General features: G+C 55.2%; 1 protein-coding gene across 1 annotated transcript in view; it reads right to left on the bottom strand.

Annotated features, from left to right (window-relative positions):
* The window catches only part of IQSEC1 (IQ motif and Sec7 domain ArfGEF 1), a 166,221-nt gene extending 146,074 nt beyond the window's left edge, over positions 1-20,147 (bottom strand). Inside the window, exon 1 of the mRNA XM_004738614.3 lies at positions 19,733-20,147. Coding sequence (XP_004738671.1) covers positions 19,733-19,755 — 23 coding nt within the window. The 5' untranslated portion in view covers positions 19,756-20,147. The remainder of the gene's footprint in view (positions 1-19,732) is intronic.
* Between the last annotated feature and the right edge of the window lie 836 nt (positions 20,148-20,983).

Raw genomic sequence — 20,983 nt, 5'->3', positions numbered from 1 at the left:
ACATGAGTTCTAGAGCCAAGAGGGCCAGGGTTCAAATCCTACCTTTGCCACAAACTAGCTGTGTGACCCAGGGCAAGTCAACGAACCTCTCTGTGCTTCCATTTGGTATCCTCAACTGTAGTGTTTTGGGAAGTCAGCTGGCTTAGACATTTAAGGTACTTAGCATTCCATAAATGCCAGCTATCACTAGTATAGATAGGATTCGAAAGATTTGGACATTACTCAATATGCCTTATATTATGTAACATACATATATGTATGTAATATACATACATTATGTAACATACATTAAAATAGACTATATTAATGCTTAATACCAATAGTAAGTCAGCAAAATAACAACATGTTACATTAGCACTGATCCTATATTAATAGACATTTGTTTTATTCACATATACAAAACTCTCATTTTATATGCGGGGGGAAATTTCTTCAATGCCTCTAGTCTTACTGGAGGACTGAGCTGCTTTACCTCTCCCTGCCCAGAGGACCCTGGACCAAGCTCGGACACAGGACTCTCAATTAGCCAGGCAGACCTCCAGCTCTGACTCCTGTCTCCAGTTTGGGTGCGGGGGAGAGAACAGCCCCTTCCGGCCAGCCTGGACAAGGTGACTGCCCTGGGACAGTCCTTTCTCAGAACCCCCGCCCCCAGCCTTACTGTAGTGGGTTCCTGGGGGAGGCCACTTTCTTTTTTCTTCCGAATAAACCGGCTGCTCCAGTCCTCTCTAGCACAGCTCCTAAACAGTACCCAGCCCTCATACCAAGTTTAGGAACGGGAAAAACTGCTCTGTGTTGGAACAAAACAGGAGAGGGCAACTGTGGGGGACAGGCCATGGCTGGCAGGGCCAGGAGGGGGCTCTTGGGGAGTGGGCTGGAACATCCGGGGTTTGGGGGCCTTGGTGCTGATCACATGAGTGTGCTGTCTGTTTACAATTCAACTGTATATTGTATTTCAATAAAAATTTATGTGAAAAACCCTGCGTGGTTCAGCCGTAGCCTGGAGCAGCAGGAAATAACTCAGAGCTTGGGCCTTTTGTAGCTGAAGGTCCCTTCAGGCACCCTACAGCAGCTGTGTGGCCTCAGGAAAACCCCTTCCCCTCTCTGGCCTCAGTTTCCCTCTGCTGAATGAGGAAGTGGTCAGTGTTTCTATTCCAGGCTGTACAGTGGGAAGGGCGTTTTTAAGAATTCTGAGGTACTGATGCCTGGGCTCTACGCCAGGCCAATTAAGTCATATAACCTCTGGGGGTGTGTTCCTGCATGGTGGGTGTTTTGTTTTGTTTTTAAAAATTCTTTGCTTGGAAATAAACATAGATTCACAGGAAGTAGTAAAATGCAGTGTACTGGGAAGTCCCAGGCACCCCTTCCCCAACCTCCACCAGTGATAACATCTTGCACAACTACAGGGTGCCATCGAGGCTGACATAGGTACCATCCGCCATGGTTATTCTGACTTTGCCAGTGAGAGAAGCACATGTGTGTGTGTACATATGCACGCATGTGTGTCTCTGTGTAATTTTAACACACATGTAGCTTGGTGTAACTTCCACCGTGATCAAAGCCACAAGGGTTCCCCCACCAGGCTCTGGGCTACCCTCTCCTCCCCAGTCCCTCCCTGCTGACAACCACCCGTTGTCAACCACCGTCTTGGCAAATGTGTCTTATCAAGAATGCTCTATGAATGGAATCATACAACGTGTAACTCTTTAAGACGGGCTTTTTTTTCACTCCATGTAATTCCTCCCTGGGGGTTCATCTGAGTTGCTGAGTAACTCATTACCTCCTTTGGGTGGCTGTGGACCTAATGCGTTCCCCCTGGCACGGACGCACCCCAGCTGTCCCACCAACAGACATCTGGGTCGTGTCCGGTTTGGGGGCCCTTATGAGTAGAACCACTACGAACATTCTGATACGGATTCTTTGTGAACATGAGTCTTCATTTTTCTGGAAGAAATGGCCAAGAGTGCAACAGCGGGTTGTATGGTGAGCATACATTTGCTTTGAATGGGAAACTGCCAAACTGTCTTCCAGAGTGGCCAGACGGTTTTAATGTCCCCCGCAGTGACTTAGGCATGATCTAGTTGCCCCATATCCTGGCCAGCAGTGTGCTGCCACGGTTTTTTTGATCTTAGCCACTCCCAGAGCTATGAAGTGCGATCTCCCTGTGGTCTGAATTTGCATTTCACTGACTTCATTCAACCACCGACTTGACCATTGTTTCCCCAGTTTCTCTGTATCTTCTGTGAAACCTCTGTTCACGTGTACCTTCCTTATCAAAAGCTCCCCAGGTGAGTTTAATAGGCAACGAGCTAATCCCCTAGCACCATCTGAACTTGGCAAGTTTAAAAAGAACCTGGTCTCTGCTGTGAGAATTCTGCAGCCTGGACTTTCTGGAAGGGATACTTGGAGGGCTCTCTGGTGGGGTCCGGGCTGCCACGGGTGGCTCTGAGCTCCTGTGTCTCAGGCCCAAGGGGAACCCTGTCTGCTCCTGGGGAGAATGGGGAAGGAATGGGGTGAACACAAACAGCAGAGACAAAGGACATGGGAAGGGACCCCTCCTGGGACCCCCAAACTCTGGGGAGTCGGTGCAAACGCCACAGGCGCTTCTATGAGTGGACTTGTCTGTAGAAAGCAGTGGGTAGCCAGGTCCATGTGTGGGGTGAGGGCATGACCCAGGAGGGAACTTGAGGCCAGGCAGCTCGGATTGTCACAGGCCCCGGAAGGGACATATTTGTGGAATTTACGTCCGTCTACAAAGAGACGGGGGAGACCTTACCCTTCCCGGTTACACTGTCCCTCGCTCCCTGTCATTAAATAAGCAATACAGCGTCACTGCATCGACGGTAAGAATAACAGCAGAGCACAAAGAACTAAAATCATCTACCATCCCAGCTCTCCAAGAGACTGACCAGTGTAACTATTTCAGAATATTTTCCGGCGGGGCCCTTCTCTAAGTGCGTCCCCGTGACTAGGCATATATATATTTTTTGGCTACACAAAAAACAGTCTGTTCTATAAAATACTCCCACCCTACCCCCTCGCTCCACACTTTTCTCGGATGTGTTTTTAGGTCTCAAATATTCCTGCACGTCACCCCTTGGAAAGCTGCCTGGAACCCTTGTGGGTTCCCCGCCTCCCCAGGTGGGTGCTGGGCTTGGGCTCCTCTCTCCTCTCCTGGTAAACAAGGCTGAGGGACCATCCCATCAATACTGCCTCTGTGCATGGGCTGGGATGTTCCTCTAGGACCCATGCCTGGAATTTCTGGGTCACTGGGTGGGAATGTTTTTGTGTCTCTGGGTACACGCGGATGCTGACCCAAGAGGCTGGACCAGCACTCTCCTACAGCATTGGGGATGGCGAGTGCTTGGCCATTCTCAGGACCTACAAAGTGTTTCTGTCTGAGGCAGAGACAAGGTTGAGGGAGGACGTACTGGGCGCCATTCTGCTCCACGCCTACCCCATGCCCTGTCTACATGAATCTGTTGTGACACACGCCACGGGCACTGCGTGAGCAATGGCAGGCCGGGTCTGGGCTCCTGACAGCTCTGCTGGTGGCCAGGGAGAAAGCCCCTCAGGACCAGGGCCAGGGTGCTGTCATCCTTCCCCTCTGGGGCTGCGGAGGCAGAGACACAGAGAAGGTATGCAGTGGTCCTGGGACTTGAACCCAGGAGGCCTCTCCCCTGGGCCAGGCTGCCCTGTTGTCTCATCCCCTTATCCCTGAAGGGTGAGGCTTTTTGCCCAAAGTCACACAGTGGTGCCCACAGACCTGCTGGGGCTCCCAGTTCTGGTCTCATGAGTTAAGGGATGCTGCCTCAGCCTCTGCTTCCTCATCTATGATCTGCCTGCCTCAGAGGCCAGAGTGAGGCTCCAGGAGTGGACAGACAGGAGGCGCTTTGTAAACCAGACAGATGTGAGGTGTTGCCATGCTGGCCATGCCCTGGCGGTCCTGCCCAATCCCCTACACCCCTCCTGGGACCTGCCCCTGGAAAAGCCACAGAGGGCTCCTGCCCACCCAGCCTCGGCCTTCCTGTCCTGGCTCTGGGCCCCAGACGGCCCTGCCCAGCAGCCTGAGGCCCCACCACCCAGCGGCACAGTGAGACGATTGTCCCCAGGTTGGCCTCCATGCCCCTCTATCCTGCCAGGCAGCTCTGCCCAGAAACTCAGCCTGGGTCTGGAAAACTCCCTGCTGGCGGGTGGGAGGGGGGAGTGGGTGGGCGGGAAATTGTCTCTGTGCAACCACCCCCTCCTTGGACAGAGGTGTGGAGAGAGAGATCAGGGCGACCACGCAGAGGCCCTAGGTGAAACCAGGAGTGCACCTAGTCTCTCTAAGCCTCAGTTTCCCCAGCTGCACCATAAGAGGGTTTGTCTAAAGATGTGGTTCTTAACTTTGCAGGGGGGTGCGTCTCAGGCCACTCGGGGACAGTGATTCATGCATCCCACCTACTAACTACACAGCCCCCACTTTGGGCCAGGCACTCTAAGAACTTTGTACTGACTCCTATCACCCCATAACCAGCCTGCAACTCGAGATGTTCATATCCCCAATTCACAGATGAGAAAACAGAGGCTTCCAGATGTCATCAGAGGCATTCTTCAGAGTACAGGATGATACAGAGTGAGCAAGACAGACATATCACTGTCTGAGTAGAGGAAGGGGACAGACAAGAGAAGTAGGTAAGTGTGTACACCAACAAGGTCACTTGGACCAGGACAGAAAGTAGAAGCAGGTGTATGAGACACTAGCCAAGAAAAGCCCTTTGGAAGAACTGACCGCTGAAACTAGGTCTGAGTGACGACTGAACACTGGCTTAGAAAGGTGGGGCTCTGTGTAAGGAATAAGCAAGGGGAAGGCCTGAAATGGGAACCAGGGGAGCATGTTCAAGGCAAGGGTCCTCTTTTTTGCGGGGACAGGCCAGGCATCTGCTGCAGGAATAAATCATAGTTTGGAGAGGGAGGCCCACTGAGACCCTCAACCCCACCACTCCAGCATCTCAGCTGAAAAGATGCCACCCAAAATATCCCACCAGGTATTCTCTTTTTAAGGCAGAGACACCAGCAGAAGGTGTCTACAGGACAGGGCAGCAGGAGAGGGCACGTTCAGAGTCTTTCCTGGCTGGGGGAGTGGACTGAGGCCTCCACATGTGGCTCAGAACCTGGCCATGCCTGTGCCCCAGGGCCTTTGGCACTGCATCTGGGACTGCCACGTCCTGTCAATCCTAGGCCCAATTTGCTGATGGGCAGGGAGCTCAGGACGTTTTAGTCCAATAGAGGCTGGGAGAAGGGGACAGTGTGTTGCAGTCCTTCCCAACTGGGACTCCTTGCCCTGCCCATCTCCAGGAGAGACGCAGCTTCCAGCAAACCCACTGGGTCCCCTTGGCCTTTCTGGAGGGTCCTTCCTGGGTTTTCAGCCTCACCCCTGTCTGGTGCCAGGCTCTTCAGATAGGTGCTGACAGGGTCTCATTTAATCCTCAAGCCTGTGGGCGGCTGGAGTTTCTTTTTTCTTTTTTTTTTTTTTAAAGATTTTATTTATTTATTTGACAGAGAGAGATCACAAGTAGGCAGAGAGGCAGGCAGAGAGAGAGGAGGAAGCAGGCTCCCTGCAGAGCAGAGAGCCCGATGCGGGACTCGATCCCAGGACCCTGAGATCATGACCTGAGCCGAAGGCAGCAGCTTAACCCACTGAGCCACCCAGGCACCCCGCGGCTGGAGTTTCTTATCCCCATCTTATAGATGAGGAAACTGAGGCTCAGAGGGGCTCACACCTGCCCAAGTCCTGAGGCCTCTTGGCTGGTAAGCAACCCCCCACCCCAGACCCTGACCTGGGTCATCAGGGCTCTGTTCCCCACCCTGTTCTCCATGGTCCCCATCATGCAGTCATTCCAGACAGCTGACCCCCAACCGGGAGAACTTTCTGACCCCGCACAACCTTAAAGTGGAAGATTTGCTGAGCCACGTGTTCCCGGAGGTTATCTTTCACTTGTAGGGCTGGGGATAGGCGGGGACCGGGGCAGGGGTGGCTTTGGATAGCCAGAAAACAAGCTGATTCACCCCAAACTCAGCAACTTGCACATTAAAAAAATTTAACTTTTAAATAGTGAACACATTCTCATGGTTCAAACATAAATAAAAAAGATAGAGTTTAAAGTGTGCCTCCCCACTGCCCTGCGCCCACCAAGGCCACCCCCCCGCACTCCCAGGGAGTCCCGGACAGCAGTTTCTTGGGTATTCTTCTAGAATGACTGTATATGAATACACCCAGATACATACATGCATAGCTATATATATTACTTATGTACTTGCTCCTCACAGAGAGGTCCTCTCCTGGACACACTGCCCTTGCTTTTCCCCGAACGATATACCCCCTGAGCCCCGTCAGACTGAAGACTAAGCCGGGTGAAGGAGACATATGTCTAGGTGTAGTGGTGAAGGGCATCTCTCTTCTGTGGTCGGGGAATGCTGGGGGGCCCTCCCTAACCCAAGCCCCTGGCCCTGGAGCAGTGCGGTGGGCACGGGGCACTCCTCCTGGAGGCCATGGACCTCAGTGGGCACTGTGTCCCCTTCCGCATCCTACGTGGGGCCCACTAACAGCACCTCGACTCACGGATGTGCTCTCAGACCTACACCTTGACCATCACGTGAGCATGCGCACACGCACACAGGCACGCACAAAACAGTGTGCACACACACGCGATTGCATACGTACGAGCCTGAAGCACAAAGCTGGGAGTACCGTGGGAGGTGGGGCGGGGCTCAGGCCACCAAGCATAGGGTCACATGGTGAGCAAGTCACGGGGGGGGGGGTGACCCTGCTCCTTCCACCTTTGTGGCCACACTCCACAACCACATTAAAGGCCACTCTGCCACCAGACTCCCTTCAACTGAAAGCGGGGAACCAGGACCCGGGAGGGATGAATCACTCAGGTTCCCCTTGCAAGCTCTTTTCATGGAGATTTGCCCCTGCAGACTGGATGTGTTGATTCAGTTCAGTTAAATGAAAGCTAAAAACAACAAAGAACATTTGCAGAACCCACTGCAGGCCAGGCCCTGGGCTAGGTGCTTTATTGTAAACCTCACGAGAAACCGAGGCTCAGAGGAGCCAGTAACCATGAAGCCACTACATGCTGAGGGCCTGTTGTGTGCTGAGCACTGGGCATGTGGCTTCTGCCCTTCCGACCAGCCTGGGAGCAGGTTCTATGATCACCCCCACCTTGCAGAACAGCCAGCTGGGTGCAGAGAGGGGAAGGGGTTTGGCCCCAGTCACACAGGAAGATAGGGCACTGCAGTGCTGTTCTTGACTTCAGGGCAGACTAGACTGGAGAGGGGGTGGGGCAGGAGAGAAAGGGTCAGATCTGCACAACTGACAAGGGACCCCAGCCGGCAGCAGCAGGAGGCAGATCCCAGCTCCGTATGGGGGATAGCTCAAGGGCAGAAGACCCTGAAGCCTTCAGGGGTGGGAGTGTCGGCTGGCAGAGCTCTTGGGCACTCCCAGGCCTTGGATCCAGGGGTGTGGTGGTCTCTGGATAAAAGGGGAGCTCCGACCTACACACTGCGTTCAAAGAGGGAGGAGCTGGAGAGTAAAGAAGTTCAAGGTGAAGGCCACAGTGTGGGGGCTGCTATTTCAGGGGCGGCAAGACGCCCTCCCAGCATGCTCTACTCCCCACAGTCTGGTCTCTGCTCAGGACACAGAGCATTCTCTAGGCAGGTGGCTATAGCCCAGGCAGGCCTTGGGCATCCTTGGCCTGCGGGGCAGGCTGGTGGCGGTAGTAGTAGCAGGCAGACTTTGTCCTTGGCCGGCTGGGCAGGGCAGACCCCTGGGGTGGGGAGCTGAGGGGTAGACGGAGAGACAGCGTCCCCACTGGTGGTCTGTCCCAGCCTCTGACTTTCCCCAACTCCAACCTATACAACACTCAGCTAGGTGCTCCCCCAGCTCCTCCCTGGCTGCCCCACAGGGGGGCCCATCTTGGTGACAGCACTGCCACCCACCCAGACTCCAAGCCAGATCCTGGATAGTGTAGCCTGTGACTCCTTTGATGTCTTCCCCTCCCTTCCTGTCACCCAGCCTTAGGCCGACCCTCAGTGGGCACTCTGCTCTGTTAAGCCCTTGGCCTCCCCACTGGACCACCTCTGGCTTTTTCCATCATGCCTGCCCCACCCAGCCCAGGCCTGGCAGGGGGGCGCCCCCTGGACAGTGCTTTCTGGATGGAAGAGAGAGAAACAGAAAACAAACTACAGGCTGAAGGAGACAGGCTGTCCCTCTCTTACCTGGCAAACACTGAGGGCTGCTCTGCGCTGGGCTCTGACCTGTCCCTAAGGCCTGCCTCAGTGTCATCTCCATGGCACAGCACCCCAAGGTCTCTGTTCCCTCAGTCAGTATAGAGATAGTTGCAGGGCCCAAAATGGAGGGGTCGTGGCTGGGGCCAGGGAGCAAGGCCTGGGTAGGCAGGAAGGCTCCTGAGGGCCCAGCCGGGATATTCAATATCAGGGAGCCAGATGTGGCCCTAGGAGAGGGGGTGAGCAGCACTGCTGTCCCCAAGCTGGAGTCCACACCCTGGCTTTCCACTGATGGGCTGGGTGACCCTCGGGAGAGCCCTGCCCTCTCTGGACTCATGTCCTTCTCTGGACTTGGGGGTGTGTGGCAGGGACCTCTGTCTGAAGCCTGATGACAGGCTCAGCGCGTGTCTGAGGAATAAGCACTGGACGGAGACAAAGCCACACGCACAGCCTAGTCTGGGAAGCCTGCTGGAGGGGAAGGTGCCCTGTGTGTCCAGGAGAGGTGCCTCACACTGCTCGGGGGGCTCTGGGGTTGGCAGACCCTCAGCCCTAGCCTCCAGGAGGAAGCAGCAGCCCAGAGAACAGGAGGGAGGGTACCCGGAGAACCCAGACTTGATCCAGGGAACACATGAGCTGAGCCCAGGACCCATGCCTGGACCACCCCTTTAGCCCACAGGGACCCTGAGATGAACTGCGTGCCTCCCAGGGCCTCAAGCTTCTCCTCTATGAAAGGGCCTCCAGCCGTGCTCTGTCTCTGGGGTGGTTCTGAGCCGCACACGTACCTCTCACTGACTGCTCCATACACTGGGAAGTGCTGTGGACAAAGGTAGGGTGTTCATGCCCACGGCAGCAGCCCAGGCCATCTGAAGCCCTCGCCCTTGCTAAATGATTTTTCTCAAGAACCTGACAACCTCTGCGTGCCGTCTGCAGTCACCCCCATGAGTCCTCACCCTGGCATTGGTGGGGGGGCCCAGGAATGGCCCGTTTTACAGAAGTGGGGCATGCCTGCCTCTGTAGCCCTCACTTGGCCTCTTCCCTATACTGCTCCTCCCCTGGGAGGCAAAGCACAGACAGGATTTCCTTGCCTGAGGGGCTGGTGAAAAGGAGGCGAGGGCCATCTGAAACAGGATTTTGGGGGAAACACACCATGCCCTAGGCAGCTTTAGAAAAAAAATCTTGCTGTTGTTTAATATATGCTACTGGGGAAAAGAGAAAAGATGAAATGCTAAGAAAAATGGCTCTTGTTTATAAGCCACGGTTGGCTAAGAAAGTGGGAGGTATGGCAGCCTGTGGTGGCAGGTCGGCTGGTCCTGAGCACTGGGGAGTCCTGGGGACTTGTGCAGCCCACCTGGCTGTAGACCCTGTCCTCCCATCCGCACAGCCCCTGGCGCTCAGGCTCAGCTGCCTGGGTGAAGGCCAGCCTCCCTGATGCCTATCTGCGGTTTGGTAACCCTGAGTCTTTGCCCACGCCCGAGCTGAGGTCACCAGCTTGGCCCATGTCGCCTTCTGGCTCCAAACGTACTCAGTGGGCTGCCTGTAGCCTCAGTTTACAGCCTCTTGCCCACAAACACGCACATGCGAATCTGCCTCTACACTCCCAGGGCCGTGGGCCAGGTGGGGGTGACCCGGTCAGCCCAGCTCCATGGGAGCCAAGTGACAATGGCTGGCCTGTTGGCACATGGCCTCCCCTGGGTCATGGAGAGGGTGACAGGAATGGCCGTGACCCCAAAGCCCCCACGTGGGAACAAGACCTGGGGGAGGGCAGCAGGAGATGGTAGCCAGAGTAAAGGAGCCCCCGGATTCAGCCACACTGAAGCAGGCCCCTGGGCTGTGCCCTGATTGTAACCACTCACGTCTCTTATGATTGGAGTTTCTGTCCTTTGGAGCCCAAAGGCTCCTGGATTAACACATTTCCCAACCCCAGCCTGGCTTCCTTCCCCTTCCCAGATATCCATGTTTCTTAAGTCTCAGCGTGTCCCAGAGCCTATCCCTGTGCAGTGAGAATCCAGGGAAGGAAGGGGATGAGAATGATATTTTAGGCAACAGAAGCACCACGTGCTTTATTACCTCACTGAATCCTGAGGGCTACCCTGCCAAGCTGGAATTATTGGTCCCATTTTTACCGAAAAGAAACTGAGGTTCAGACAGTTTAAGTCATTTGCCCCAAGTCACACTGCCCCACTTGCAGGTAAGGGGTTCCATCCAAGCAACTCCTCAGAGGGTGACTGGGCCCTGTGACAGGAGGAGGTATCAGAAAAGGCTTCGAGAACCCCACTGGTGGGCCCCTCCAGTCTGCAGGGCCTGCCCAGTCTCAGGGAGCTCCGCCAGGGCAGCCTGATCACCCAGCAGCCCTGGGGATGGTCAGCGCCTGGATTTGGCCCAGGATGGGGGACTGAGGGACCTGGGAGGTGCCTGCAGGCCTCTGGGGGACAACTGGGCGCAGGCGGGCATTTCTCTCTGGTTGGATAATGAGAGCGAATGTGAGGAAGGCTGGCTCTCTGTGTTATCTCAGCACCCAGCAAGCGCTGCGAGAGACAGGCTGTGAATTGCAGAGAAGGCTGCAGTGATTAAAAATGCATCACTTCCCTTATTAACCATTCCAAACAGATGCCGGGACCGTCTTGACGAGGAAGGAAACCGCCGGAGCCAATAAAACATCTTGCAATTAACCACGCTGAGATTGGCCGCCTGCGGAGCTCTGAGGCCGCTCCGGTGGGAGCCTGTCACCATTGGGCGATTCGTCCCTCTGAGGACAGGCCAGGGCACCAGTGTCTGGCAAGGTCAGGTGTGACTGGAGGCAGGGATAGACATGGGGCATCTCCAGCCCAGGCCTTGTGTTCCTGGCTCAACCTCAGAGAATCGGGTAAACCGAAGAGGGGAGGCCAGAATCGGTCTGCTGGGGAGGGAGTCTGTCCAGGGGGCCTGGCCCCCAAGATCCCAGGTGGGTGGGGGCCTGAGCCAACACTGCACTCTGTCTGGTTTTGAACCCGCCTCCGCCAGCCTCACTGGCCTCGTCCCAGTCTCCCTCAGCCCGTGACGAGTCAATTTGCCAAAAGCCCATTCACTGAAAAGTCAATTTGCAGGACGACAGACTCATCAAAAACACTTGCTTCCCTTAACCTTTTAGTTTTAGTTGGCTGGGTTGCATTTTTGTCTTTGAATGGCATCGGAAGCAATGTTCGATTTGTGTCTGTCCCAGCTCCCTGTGGCTGGGTGGGAGGCAGGGAGCAGACACAGGGGCAGGGAAGAAGGAGGTGGCTGTGTTGTCACCCATGGAGGTGGCACTGGGCAGAGGCTGAGCAGGAGGGAGCAGGCAGGCCCACCCGAGGGAGCCTCCAGGTGGGGTTGAGCCTAGGCTTCAGGAGGGGGGCTTCCGGGAGAGTGAGGGTGTCTGCAGAGAGAGCTCTAGACCCTTATACTTATTTCCAGGGCTGATTAGGCCCCAGCTGGCAGTAAAAGGGGCTTACATTGTCTTTCTGGAAGGGGAGGAAGCTGGCCCCAGGGCCCCTGGTTGGGTGCTGCCTTTGGGGAGAAGGGGTCAAGGAGTGTCCTCTCTCAGGGAGGTGGTGACCACATAGGCTTCTTGTGGAAGGACTGAGCCTGGGGGTAGCCCATCTTCCTGTCTCATGGTCACCAGGACTCCAGCCCATTAGATCCAACACCTGTTAGCCTTTTAAAAAAAATTAACCTTTTTATTATAGATTCACCTGTAGTTGTTGAAAATAATACAGAGAAGTCCTGTTTATATTTTACCCCATCTTTCTCCATGGTGACGTCTTACTATACAAAGCGTAGGACAATACCACTGCTGATACTGACGAGGTGTGGTCCGCCATGCTAGACCTCCCGTTTTACTCCTACTTGTGTCCGTGTGTGAGCACGCACACATGTGCAGGTGTGTGTTCAGTTCCATGGGCTTCTATCACGTGTGTGGGTTCATACACGCACCCTCACAGATCAGCCACACCACAGTTCTGTTACAAGGATCCCTCGTCCTTTAGAACCCTAACCTTGTGCTGCCGCCTTCTGTTATGACATCAAGTTCATATGTAACGGCTATCGACACAAAAAAAAGTCAACAGAATGCCCTCACTGTAACAATCCAGAGAGCAAAGAAGGAAAGTAACCATAAGGAAGAGACAGGGCACCAGGCGTGACGCGGTGGGTCTGGCTGTCCCTCAGGGCATCAGGAGGATGTCAGTCGCCTGCCTCTCTAGGTGGCGGTGGCTCCAGTCCAGGCAGGGTACAGGAGATTGCTGACAAGTCACTGCCCCGGGGTGGGGGGCTGGGGGGGAAGCTGCCCTCGGTGACAGCTCTTGGCAGAGCTCTGAGCCTATCAAAGTCTGATCTTCCCTCGACTGTGAGAAGAGCAGTCGCGTTCCTGGAAAATGCAGTGTATATTAAAACCTTATGAAACGCGTTTTGTGGTTTGGATGCCGAATGGAGTGAGGTCCCGGGCTTGGTTATCTATGTATGCATGGATTTTCACTCCCATGATTATGCAGTTAGACATTCACAGATTCTTTGCTGTGCAGGCCTGCTGTCCACACTGTAGGATACTAGCCCCTGTGGCCCCTGCTGACCAGACCCCTCCCCTCGAGCCCCCTAGAATGCCTGCCCACATCTCCAGGGGCCCCAAGGAGGCAGGGCGTCCCTGCTGAAAGCCCCCCGCACTCACTCTCTGTCCCCAAACTGGCCACTCCACCTGCATCTGTCTCCCCAAGGGCAAGGGGCTGCTGTTCCCCAGGCTCCAGCCCAAGCCAGGTGCTGGACAGGCGCTAATACCTGTGCTCAACAGGACGGATCTGGACTGCCAGCCAAGGTGACAATGGTCAAGCTACGTGGAACTAGCTGGTCAGGGTCTCCCACCAGAAGGAGATGGCTGCCTCCTTTAAGGCCTAGTTGGTCACATGTCCCCCCAAACTGAGCGCTTTTCTTCCCCCTTAGATTTTATTTATTTATTTATTTACTTAGAGCACCAGCTGGGGGAGGGGGAGAGGGAGAGGGAGAATCCCAAGCAGACTCTGTACTGAGCGCAGAGACTGACACAGTGCTCAACCTGACAACACCAAGATCATGATCTGAGCTGAAATCTAGAGTCGGACACCTAACTCCCTGAGCCACCCGGAGCCTCCTGACCACCAAACTGAGCTTTTAATTGGCTCAAATCCAGAACTGCCAGCTTGACAGCTGAAAGCACGTAGGTACATATGCAGAACTTCTTGGGCGCCTGGGTGGCTCAGTGGGTTAAGCCGCTGCCTTCGGCTCAGGTCATGATCTCAGGGCCCTGGGATCGAGTCCTGCGTCGGGCTCTCTGCTCAGCAGGGAGCCTGCTTCCCTCTCTCTCTCTCTCTGCCTGCCTCTCCATCTACTTGTGATTTCTCTCTGTCAAATAAATAAATAAAATCTTAAAAAAAAAAAAGAACTTCTCTGAAGGACCTGAAGAAAGTGGACACAGTGGTGGCCTCCAGGTAGAAGGACAAGGAGGGAGGGGTGTGATTTTGCACTGCATACAGACATTTTTTTAAACCACGTGGAAGAATTCTCTCTCAGTTATATGACTAAATAATCACCAAAAAATAGACTGAAGCAGGTATTGCTTTTGTGATTAAAAATTTTGAGGACCCACTGTGTGCCCATCACAGCCAAAGGGGCCAGGCCCCCTGGAGGATTAGGTTCTGGGTGGTGGGCCCAGAGCAGACAGACCTACACTGGGACAGATGCCCCAGTGAAGTCAGTGGAGGTCCCATTGGGTGCCCAGCCCGACCCAGCCCTCCTGAGTCAATGCCAGGGGTCCCTGGGGCCAGGCGGTCCATCGGGAGGTGGGGAGGTTGCCTCACTCTGCCTTTATCAAAGAAAGGGTCAGTCAAAACCACAGCGATGGACCACGTTGCACCGGGAGGATGGCTATTATAAAAAATTCCCAAACACCGAACAGCAAATACTGGTGAGGAAGTAGAGAACCCGGAACCGTCCCCCACTGCTGGTGGAAATGTAAAATGGGGCAGCTACCATGGAAAACAAAATCATGGTTCCTCAAAAAATTAAAAATAGAATTACCATTTGAGCCAACATTTCCACTTTGGGGTATATATCCAAAAGAATTAAAAGCAGGGTCTTGAAGAGATATGAGCACACACATGTTCAGAGCAGTGTTACTCACGGTAACTCGAGTCCACTGATGGGGGAATTAATAAAGATGTGGGCTACCCACATAACGGGCACAATGGAGTACTATTCGCCCCTAAAAAGGGAGGAGGTTCTGATGCAGGCTACAGCATGAACAGTCAGAAAAGGACAAGCACCGTACGATCCCACTTACATGAGGTCCCTGGAGCAGTCACAGTCCTGGTGACAGAAAGTAGGACAGTGGCTGCCAGGGACTGGGAGCGGGAGGCGGGGGATTGGGGAGTGTGTGTTTCACGGGGGCAGAGTTTTAGTTTGGGAAGATGGAAAAGTTCAACAGCAATGTGGACATGTTTAATGTCCCTGAAGGGCATACTTAAAAATGGTTAAAATGGCAAATTTTATGTTATGTGTATTTTATCACTTTTTTTAAAGATTTTACTTAGTTGTCAGAGAGGGCACAAGCAGAGGGAGTGGTAGGCAGAGCCAGGGGAAGAAGCAAGCTCCCTGCTGAGCAAGGAGCCCCACTCGGGACTCGATTCCAGGACCTCAGGACCATGATCCGAGTGAAGGCAGTCAGTCCCTTAACTAAGCCACCCAGGCATCCCTTTACTGCCCCTTTTAAGGTTACTGGTGCTCTGCCAGGCCAGGGCCTGCAGGGGTGCTGAGAAACAGAGGCGAGGCCCTGCCTGGAAGCTCCCAGTCTGATGGGGGAAATGGGAAGTGGGCAGTTGGCAACAATGGAGGGGACTTGCACAAAGGGGACTTGGCAAAGGGGAGCACCGGGCAGGCAGGGGCCCAGCGTGGGGGCCAGTTTGCTTGGGGAGGTCAAGAAAGAGCCATGAGCTGGACCTTGGGGTCTGGAGTGAGGGGGAGAAAGGGCATTCCTGATGGAGGAAGCAGCTGGGGCGGGAGCTCCTGAGAGCACTGGGGTGTGCAGTGAGGGAAGGCAGGACTGGAGAAGCGGGAAGTGCCAGGCAGCCACAGAGCCAGAGAAGGGGAGTGTGCGAGCGGGACCACCCCACTGTTCCTCGGGGCCCCCTCTTTTCTTCCCTCCATCTCTCCATGGCTCGGGCCTCTGTGGCCTTGGTTATCGCTGCTCTGGGCTACTGTTGCTTATAGTAAGTGGCCCACCAGGCCTGGTACGCAGACTGGGTGGGGTGAATGGATCCGTCCGTGGACGATGATGCCACGTCCATGTCCCCAGCATGTGGGACAGACAGAGCTGCATGTGTGTGAAAGAGTCGGCATGTCTGAAATGCAGGTCCTGCTTCTCGCAGCTGCCGGCCTCTCTCCTCCCACCCTTCTGAGTGGGCCTGCCTAACTGACAACCGGCAAGAGGGGACCCTGCCTCTCTTGTTCCCGATGACACGCTGGCCCAAGATGGCAAGAGGCCTGCTCCCCAGGATCACAAAGCAAGGCAGGGACGGAGGTGCAGGGGAATGTCCATCTCTTGCTCTGTGAGACCCTGGGAGGGCCAGGGCCTCAGAAATGCAGGGGCAGGGATGAGTGTGAGGGGCAGACAGACAGCAGGTGCCAGCAAGTCGGTGGGGCGAGGCATGCAAGGGAATGTGGGCCTCAAATGGGCCTGGTGGGTGCCCAGTCAGCATCCAGCAACAATGTGGCCCCTGTTGGCTACAACCAAACCGGTCTGACAGTGAACCAGGAGCATTCTCAGGAGCACCCTGGCTCCGCAGTCCCCTCCTTCAGCAGGGCTGCAGGGCACAAACCACACTCCTTACCTCTCCCACAGTACTCCTTCCTGACTGTCCAAATGGGGTGTGGACTTTTGAGGGGACCTGACATCCCAGGGGATGCCACTGTTCTCTGGGGACATGTGTGCCTACTATGGATAAGGACAGTTGAGAGCCCTGTTCAGCCTCCCCTCAACTTCCCCCACAGTCTGGTGATGTAAACATGGTCCCCACCCCTGGCCGGAACCCTCCATGGCTCCCCATGGCCCACTGCCTGCAGAGTGAGCCCCCTCCGGGCACTCCAGATGCCTCCTGCCCTCGGTCCTACCTACATCGTCAGTGTCATCTGCCACCATCTTCTCCCTCACACTTGGGGCTCAATCCAGACATAACTACTTCCAGTAAAAACCTTCAGCGTAACAGGCACTAGAGCTGGCTTGGGGGACCAGCTTCAAGACCCACTCTACCCCCTGATGGGGTGTCGCCTTTGGGGACTCAGTGGCATTGCCAGTATACAGGGGATAATAGCCCACCTCCCAGGGTTACCGTGAAGGTCAAATGAGCTGATGCCAGGGATACCTGTAACCGTGGCCTAACATTTGTGTACCAGAGTGCCCTTTCCTCCCGTTCATCCTGCATGCCCGCTGTAAATCATCAAAGATTTACAGAGCAATTATTATATGCCCATGCCTTTCGAGATGCTAGAGGTAGCAGCAGCTATCTCTCCCCTGATACGGCTGACATTCTTGTTGTGGGTGGAGGGAGACCGTGCTGGGCAGGGGAGGTGGGATCTGTAAGCTAGATTTGGTGCTTAGAGCAAAACCCCGAAGGAATGGACAGAGGGGTCCCGGGAGTTCCAGGCAGAGTGAAGGAATGCACGAGCCAGGGAAAGAACAAATGCATAAGCAGGAGCCCCCAACCTCCCCCAACAGCTCTGAATAGCACACTCACTGCTAACTTCAGTGTTTGCATGGAATCCAGCTTCCCATGTTCAAGCAGCAGGATATGACTTGCCTGTAAGACGGTGGTTACCTTGCTATGTGTAGTTATAGTCGGAAGGGGGCTGACCTTAATTAAGACACCATTAATTAAACTGTCAGTACAGTAACGACCTCGGTTGTTAGCAGATTTGATTAAGGAGCTGATTCTTGGAGGCCTCATGATTCCCCCCATTTCATTAAGAAATCTCCCGTTTTTGTTGTCACCCTTTATTGTGTTTGCTGTGCCACCGCCATAAGTGACCAAGCCCTCAGGGGGGCTCCCACTCTCAGAGAGAGCCCAAATTCCATAACACTCTCTTAGGGCCGACTCTGCGGGACCCAGAGACTGAAGGACAAGAAAATGGAGGACTCGCGACACCCTGATCCTGCCATGCACAGAGACACTGGAGCGACTCTGTCAACTCTGGCCTGTGGTTTACCAGAAGAGGGACACCACTGCCCAGTGGACAGCATGAAACAGCCATGTACAGTTGCCTCTTCTGTAAGATGGGAACAACAATACCCCATTTTACAGCACTTGGTGAGAGCCGATGGGGCAGAGAAGGCTCTGAAACCCAACAGTGCAAGCGTGTGTTGGCTAGATGCTACCATGCTTGAGTTTCCAGCTGCCCCAGAAGTTAAATAGCTACAGATACTTAGCTCCTCATCCCCACCAACCCCCCATACCCCGCCACATCGAAAGCCCTGGAAACAAAGGTGGAGCAGCAGGGGCTAGGAGAGCGGAGGTTCTGGGTGAGGGCGAAGTGGGGGACCAAACATGCCCTCGGGGCCCCCTGTGAGGCCTCATCTAGCAGGCCAGCTCTCCGGCTCCAATCTTTACATAAAAACACGGGGTAATAACACCTGGGGGCAACGATACCTCCCCAGTCACCCACTACTCCCTAGCTCCTTTGCAAGCTCTTGTACCCATAGGTTTGGTGACAGCATCTGGGGGAACAGCCTGGATGCGACAGCCCAAGGCCATGGGAGCCTGAGAGCTGAAGAAGCATTAAAAGACCCACATGCATGAGAGGCAAGGGGTACCCAGCGCCCCCCAGAGGCCCTCCCTCTACACTGGCTTAGCCCTTCTCCCACGCAAGCAGCAGGACAGGCTGTCTAGGGGACAAACCTGCCAGGGGCTATGTGTTAGGGTGCAGGGTCCAGGGCTCCTGGCAGACAGAATGCGTCTCTGCCGGTTTTGGGATGGGTTGTGGAATTTGTACAGCAACTGTGTCCCTGGGAACATCATGAGCAGATAGGACCGAGTAGCTCCTGAGCCCAGGCAAAGATGTGGCTGGGAGAAGGCTGCCTTGGGAGGACCTGTTCCCAGCAACAGTGGCGGCCGTACCATGCTGGGGAAAGGTTTACTATTTGTTTCCAAAAATATAGCTGGGGCCTTGTCACAGGGAGTAAGAATGCCGGAGTGTTCTGCGCACATCAACAAACCAACCTGTGGGCTTTTCCACCGAAAAAGCAAATGAACATCACAGCAAACCATAGAAACGGGCCACCTTCCTCGCCCCCTGGGGCTCCTGTCTGGGCCTGCTGGTGCAATGGCAAGAAGTATGTTTATTTTCCTTCACGGTCTGTTAGTGAGAAGCTATCCCTCCCTGGAGGGGGATAGGTGCTGCTTAACTCAGGGCTCCACAGGTCCCTGTCATGCTACAGGATTCTGAGGCCTTGGAGGGGACCCCAAGATGCGCCCCTACATAATGCTCCAGGCCTCTCCTTTCTAGCCTTGGGGACTGAGCCCAGCCCAAGAGGGTCCAACTCGGTTCTCTAACCTTACAAGGTCTGAGGTCACTGAGCAGCCCCGAACATCTGAGACACTGGGCAGGCCGCCTGCGGCAGATGGGGATGCAGAGCTGCATCTCACCCCTATAGCTTCGAGTCCTAGAGGAGAGATCCTGCAAGGCCAGAGCCCAAAGGTTGCTTGCCCCAGAACAGCACAGTGCAGAGCCCCAGAGAGCGGGGTGGGAAGCTGACGTTCTAATCCGAGGCCCCCCGGGATGCCTAGCTTAACGAGGCATGGGCTTGGGTTTCCATAAATACCCGGACCCGTGATGTCACCACCCCGTGCAGAGTTTAACAGCTTCTGCCACTGGCTATAGGCCCAGCAGATGAGTGCTCTGCCGCTGGCCCCACCGAACACCTGTGTGGCCCAGGAGGACACCAGTGCCCCCTGCTCAAGACGGCGGGCTGGACCTTCACCTGTCTGTGGAGGACACAGCACCCTGTCCCCACCCCAACCTTCCGGCCAACCTTCCATCAGGCTTGGCTGGAGCACTGGTCACGAATGAGCAGGGCACAAGAGGCTTCTTCCGATAGACATGCTGGGGCTCTAGCAAAAGCCAAAATGGAAGAAGTGGCGTCGAAGACCCTGTATATGCATTTTTGGGGATTACCTGCCCTCAGAGATAAGAATTTCACGGCCCAATGGAGACCTGCTGACTAACAGCCGTTTTCTCTTCGTCACCACCAACAAATACCTCTGCTGCAGGAGACAAACGCTGACACCTCTGCCTGGTGGCCAGCTCCCACTGCAAGCCCCCTGCATGGCAGCCCACCCCTTCCCCCAAAGCCCCCACTCAGGCTCCAAGCTCAGTTGGGGCCCCTCTGGCCTCTGGCCCCGCGTTTCAGGCATAACCTGCCACATATACTCACAAGTAGCGTCTTCTGCAAGCCATCCTGTCTGGGGGCAGTTTTCCCCTTCTCTTCCTCTCCAGCTGGGAAGGCTCAGCGTGGTTAGAGGAGAGGCAGGATGCTCAGGCGAGAAGTGGAAGGGAATAAAATTAAATCGAGGGGCGAGTCACATTCCCGGGGGCGGCGGGCTCCTCCGCCCAGGCTGGGGCGGGAGCAGGGGTGGCAGCAGCAGGCTCCGAGGGGCCCCGAGCACAGCAGGGCTCACAGAGTGCCCAGAAGCCTGTGAAGTCGTCCAGTCACCATGGTCGCCAGGTTGGGCGGGGGCGTCGGCCTCGATGCTACCTGGGACCACCTCGGGCTTTTTCCCTCCCGCACATCCGGGGTGGCTGAGCGCGGGGAGGAGGGGAGGGCTGGGGGGAGTCTGCGCCCGCTTTGCTCTCGCAGCATCCGGAGGAGGGGCGGGCGCTCGCGAGCCTCCCCCCACCCGCAACCAGGCGCCCAAGGAGCAACGTAGTGCGGCCGCGCTGGACCAATCGCCGAAGCGCTCGTCGCCATGACAACTGCAGCATCAGGCGCGGCCACCCGGAGGCGCCCTCGCTGCAAAGTCACCCGCCCGACGGAGAGCGCCCGCGCGGGTGCGAGGCTACCGCAGCCTGCCCGTGGCCCCTTTCTGGCTGTCGCTGGAAACCTGGAAATCTTGTTGCTAAAATGCACGCGCTGCCCGGAGCCTGCGATGACGCTGCTTTCCAGGGTGGCTTCTCTGCCTTTGGCACCGAGACATGAGAGCCATGGAAGGCACAGGCTGGCGCCCTGGAGGCAGGCCTACCGATTCCAAGGCTGGCTCTGCCTCCGAAGGGCCTGGAGGCCTTGGGCAAGCCGCTTCTCTTCTGGGAGCCTTGACTGATGCTACCGTAAAATGGGATCATTACGCCTACCTCACAGAGGTTCCAAGAGGACTTGTCACACACAGTGGCTGCACAGAGGCACAGCTGTTATTATTTGTACTGGCCATGTCCTGGAGACAGGGAGAATTTCTGGTCTAGCTGTGGTGCTCACTCACTCACTCACTCACTCATTTATTTGACAAACACCCCTGACCACCTTCCACGTGCCAGGCACTCCTCGTGGACAGGCAAATTAGTGATGAAAAAGGCAATGTTCTCATAGTATTTACATCCCGAGAGGGAGATGGGAAATGTACATGTAGTCAAATTTTTAATTTTACGTGGTAAGGATGAGGACAAAAAGTAAAGCAGAAGACCGAGAAGGGAG

This window comes from Mustela putorius, unplaced genomic scaffold (assembly GCF_011764305.1).
Source record: "Mustela putorius furo isolate JIRA1106 unplaced genomic scaffold, ASM1176430v1.1 tig00003850_pilon_pilon_pilon, whole genome shotgun sequence".
In the NCBI taxonomy this organism is placed as follows: Eukaryota; Metazoa; Chordata; class Mammalia; order Carnivora; family Mustelidae; genus Mustela; species Mustela putorius.
This window is presented reverse-complemented; position numbering and strand designations above follow the sequence as displayed.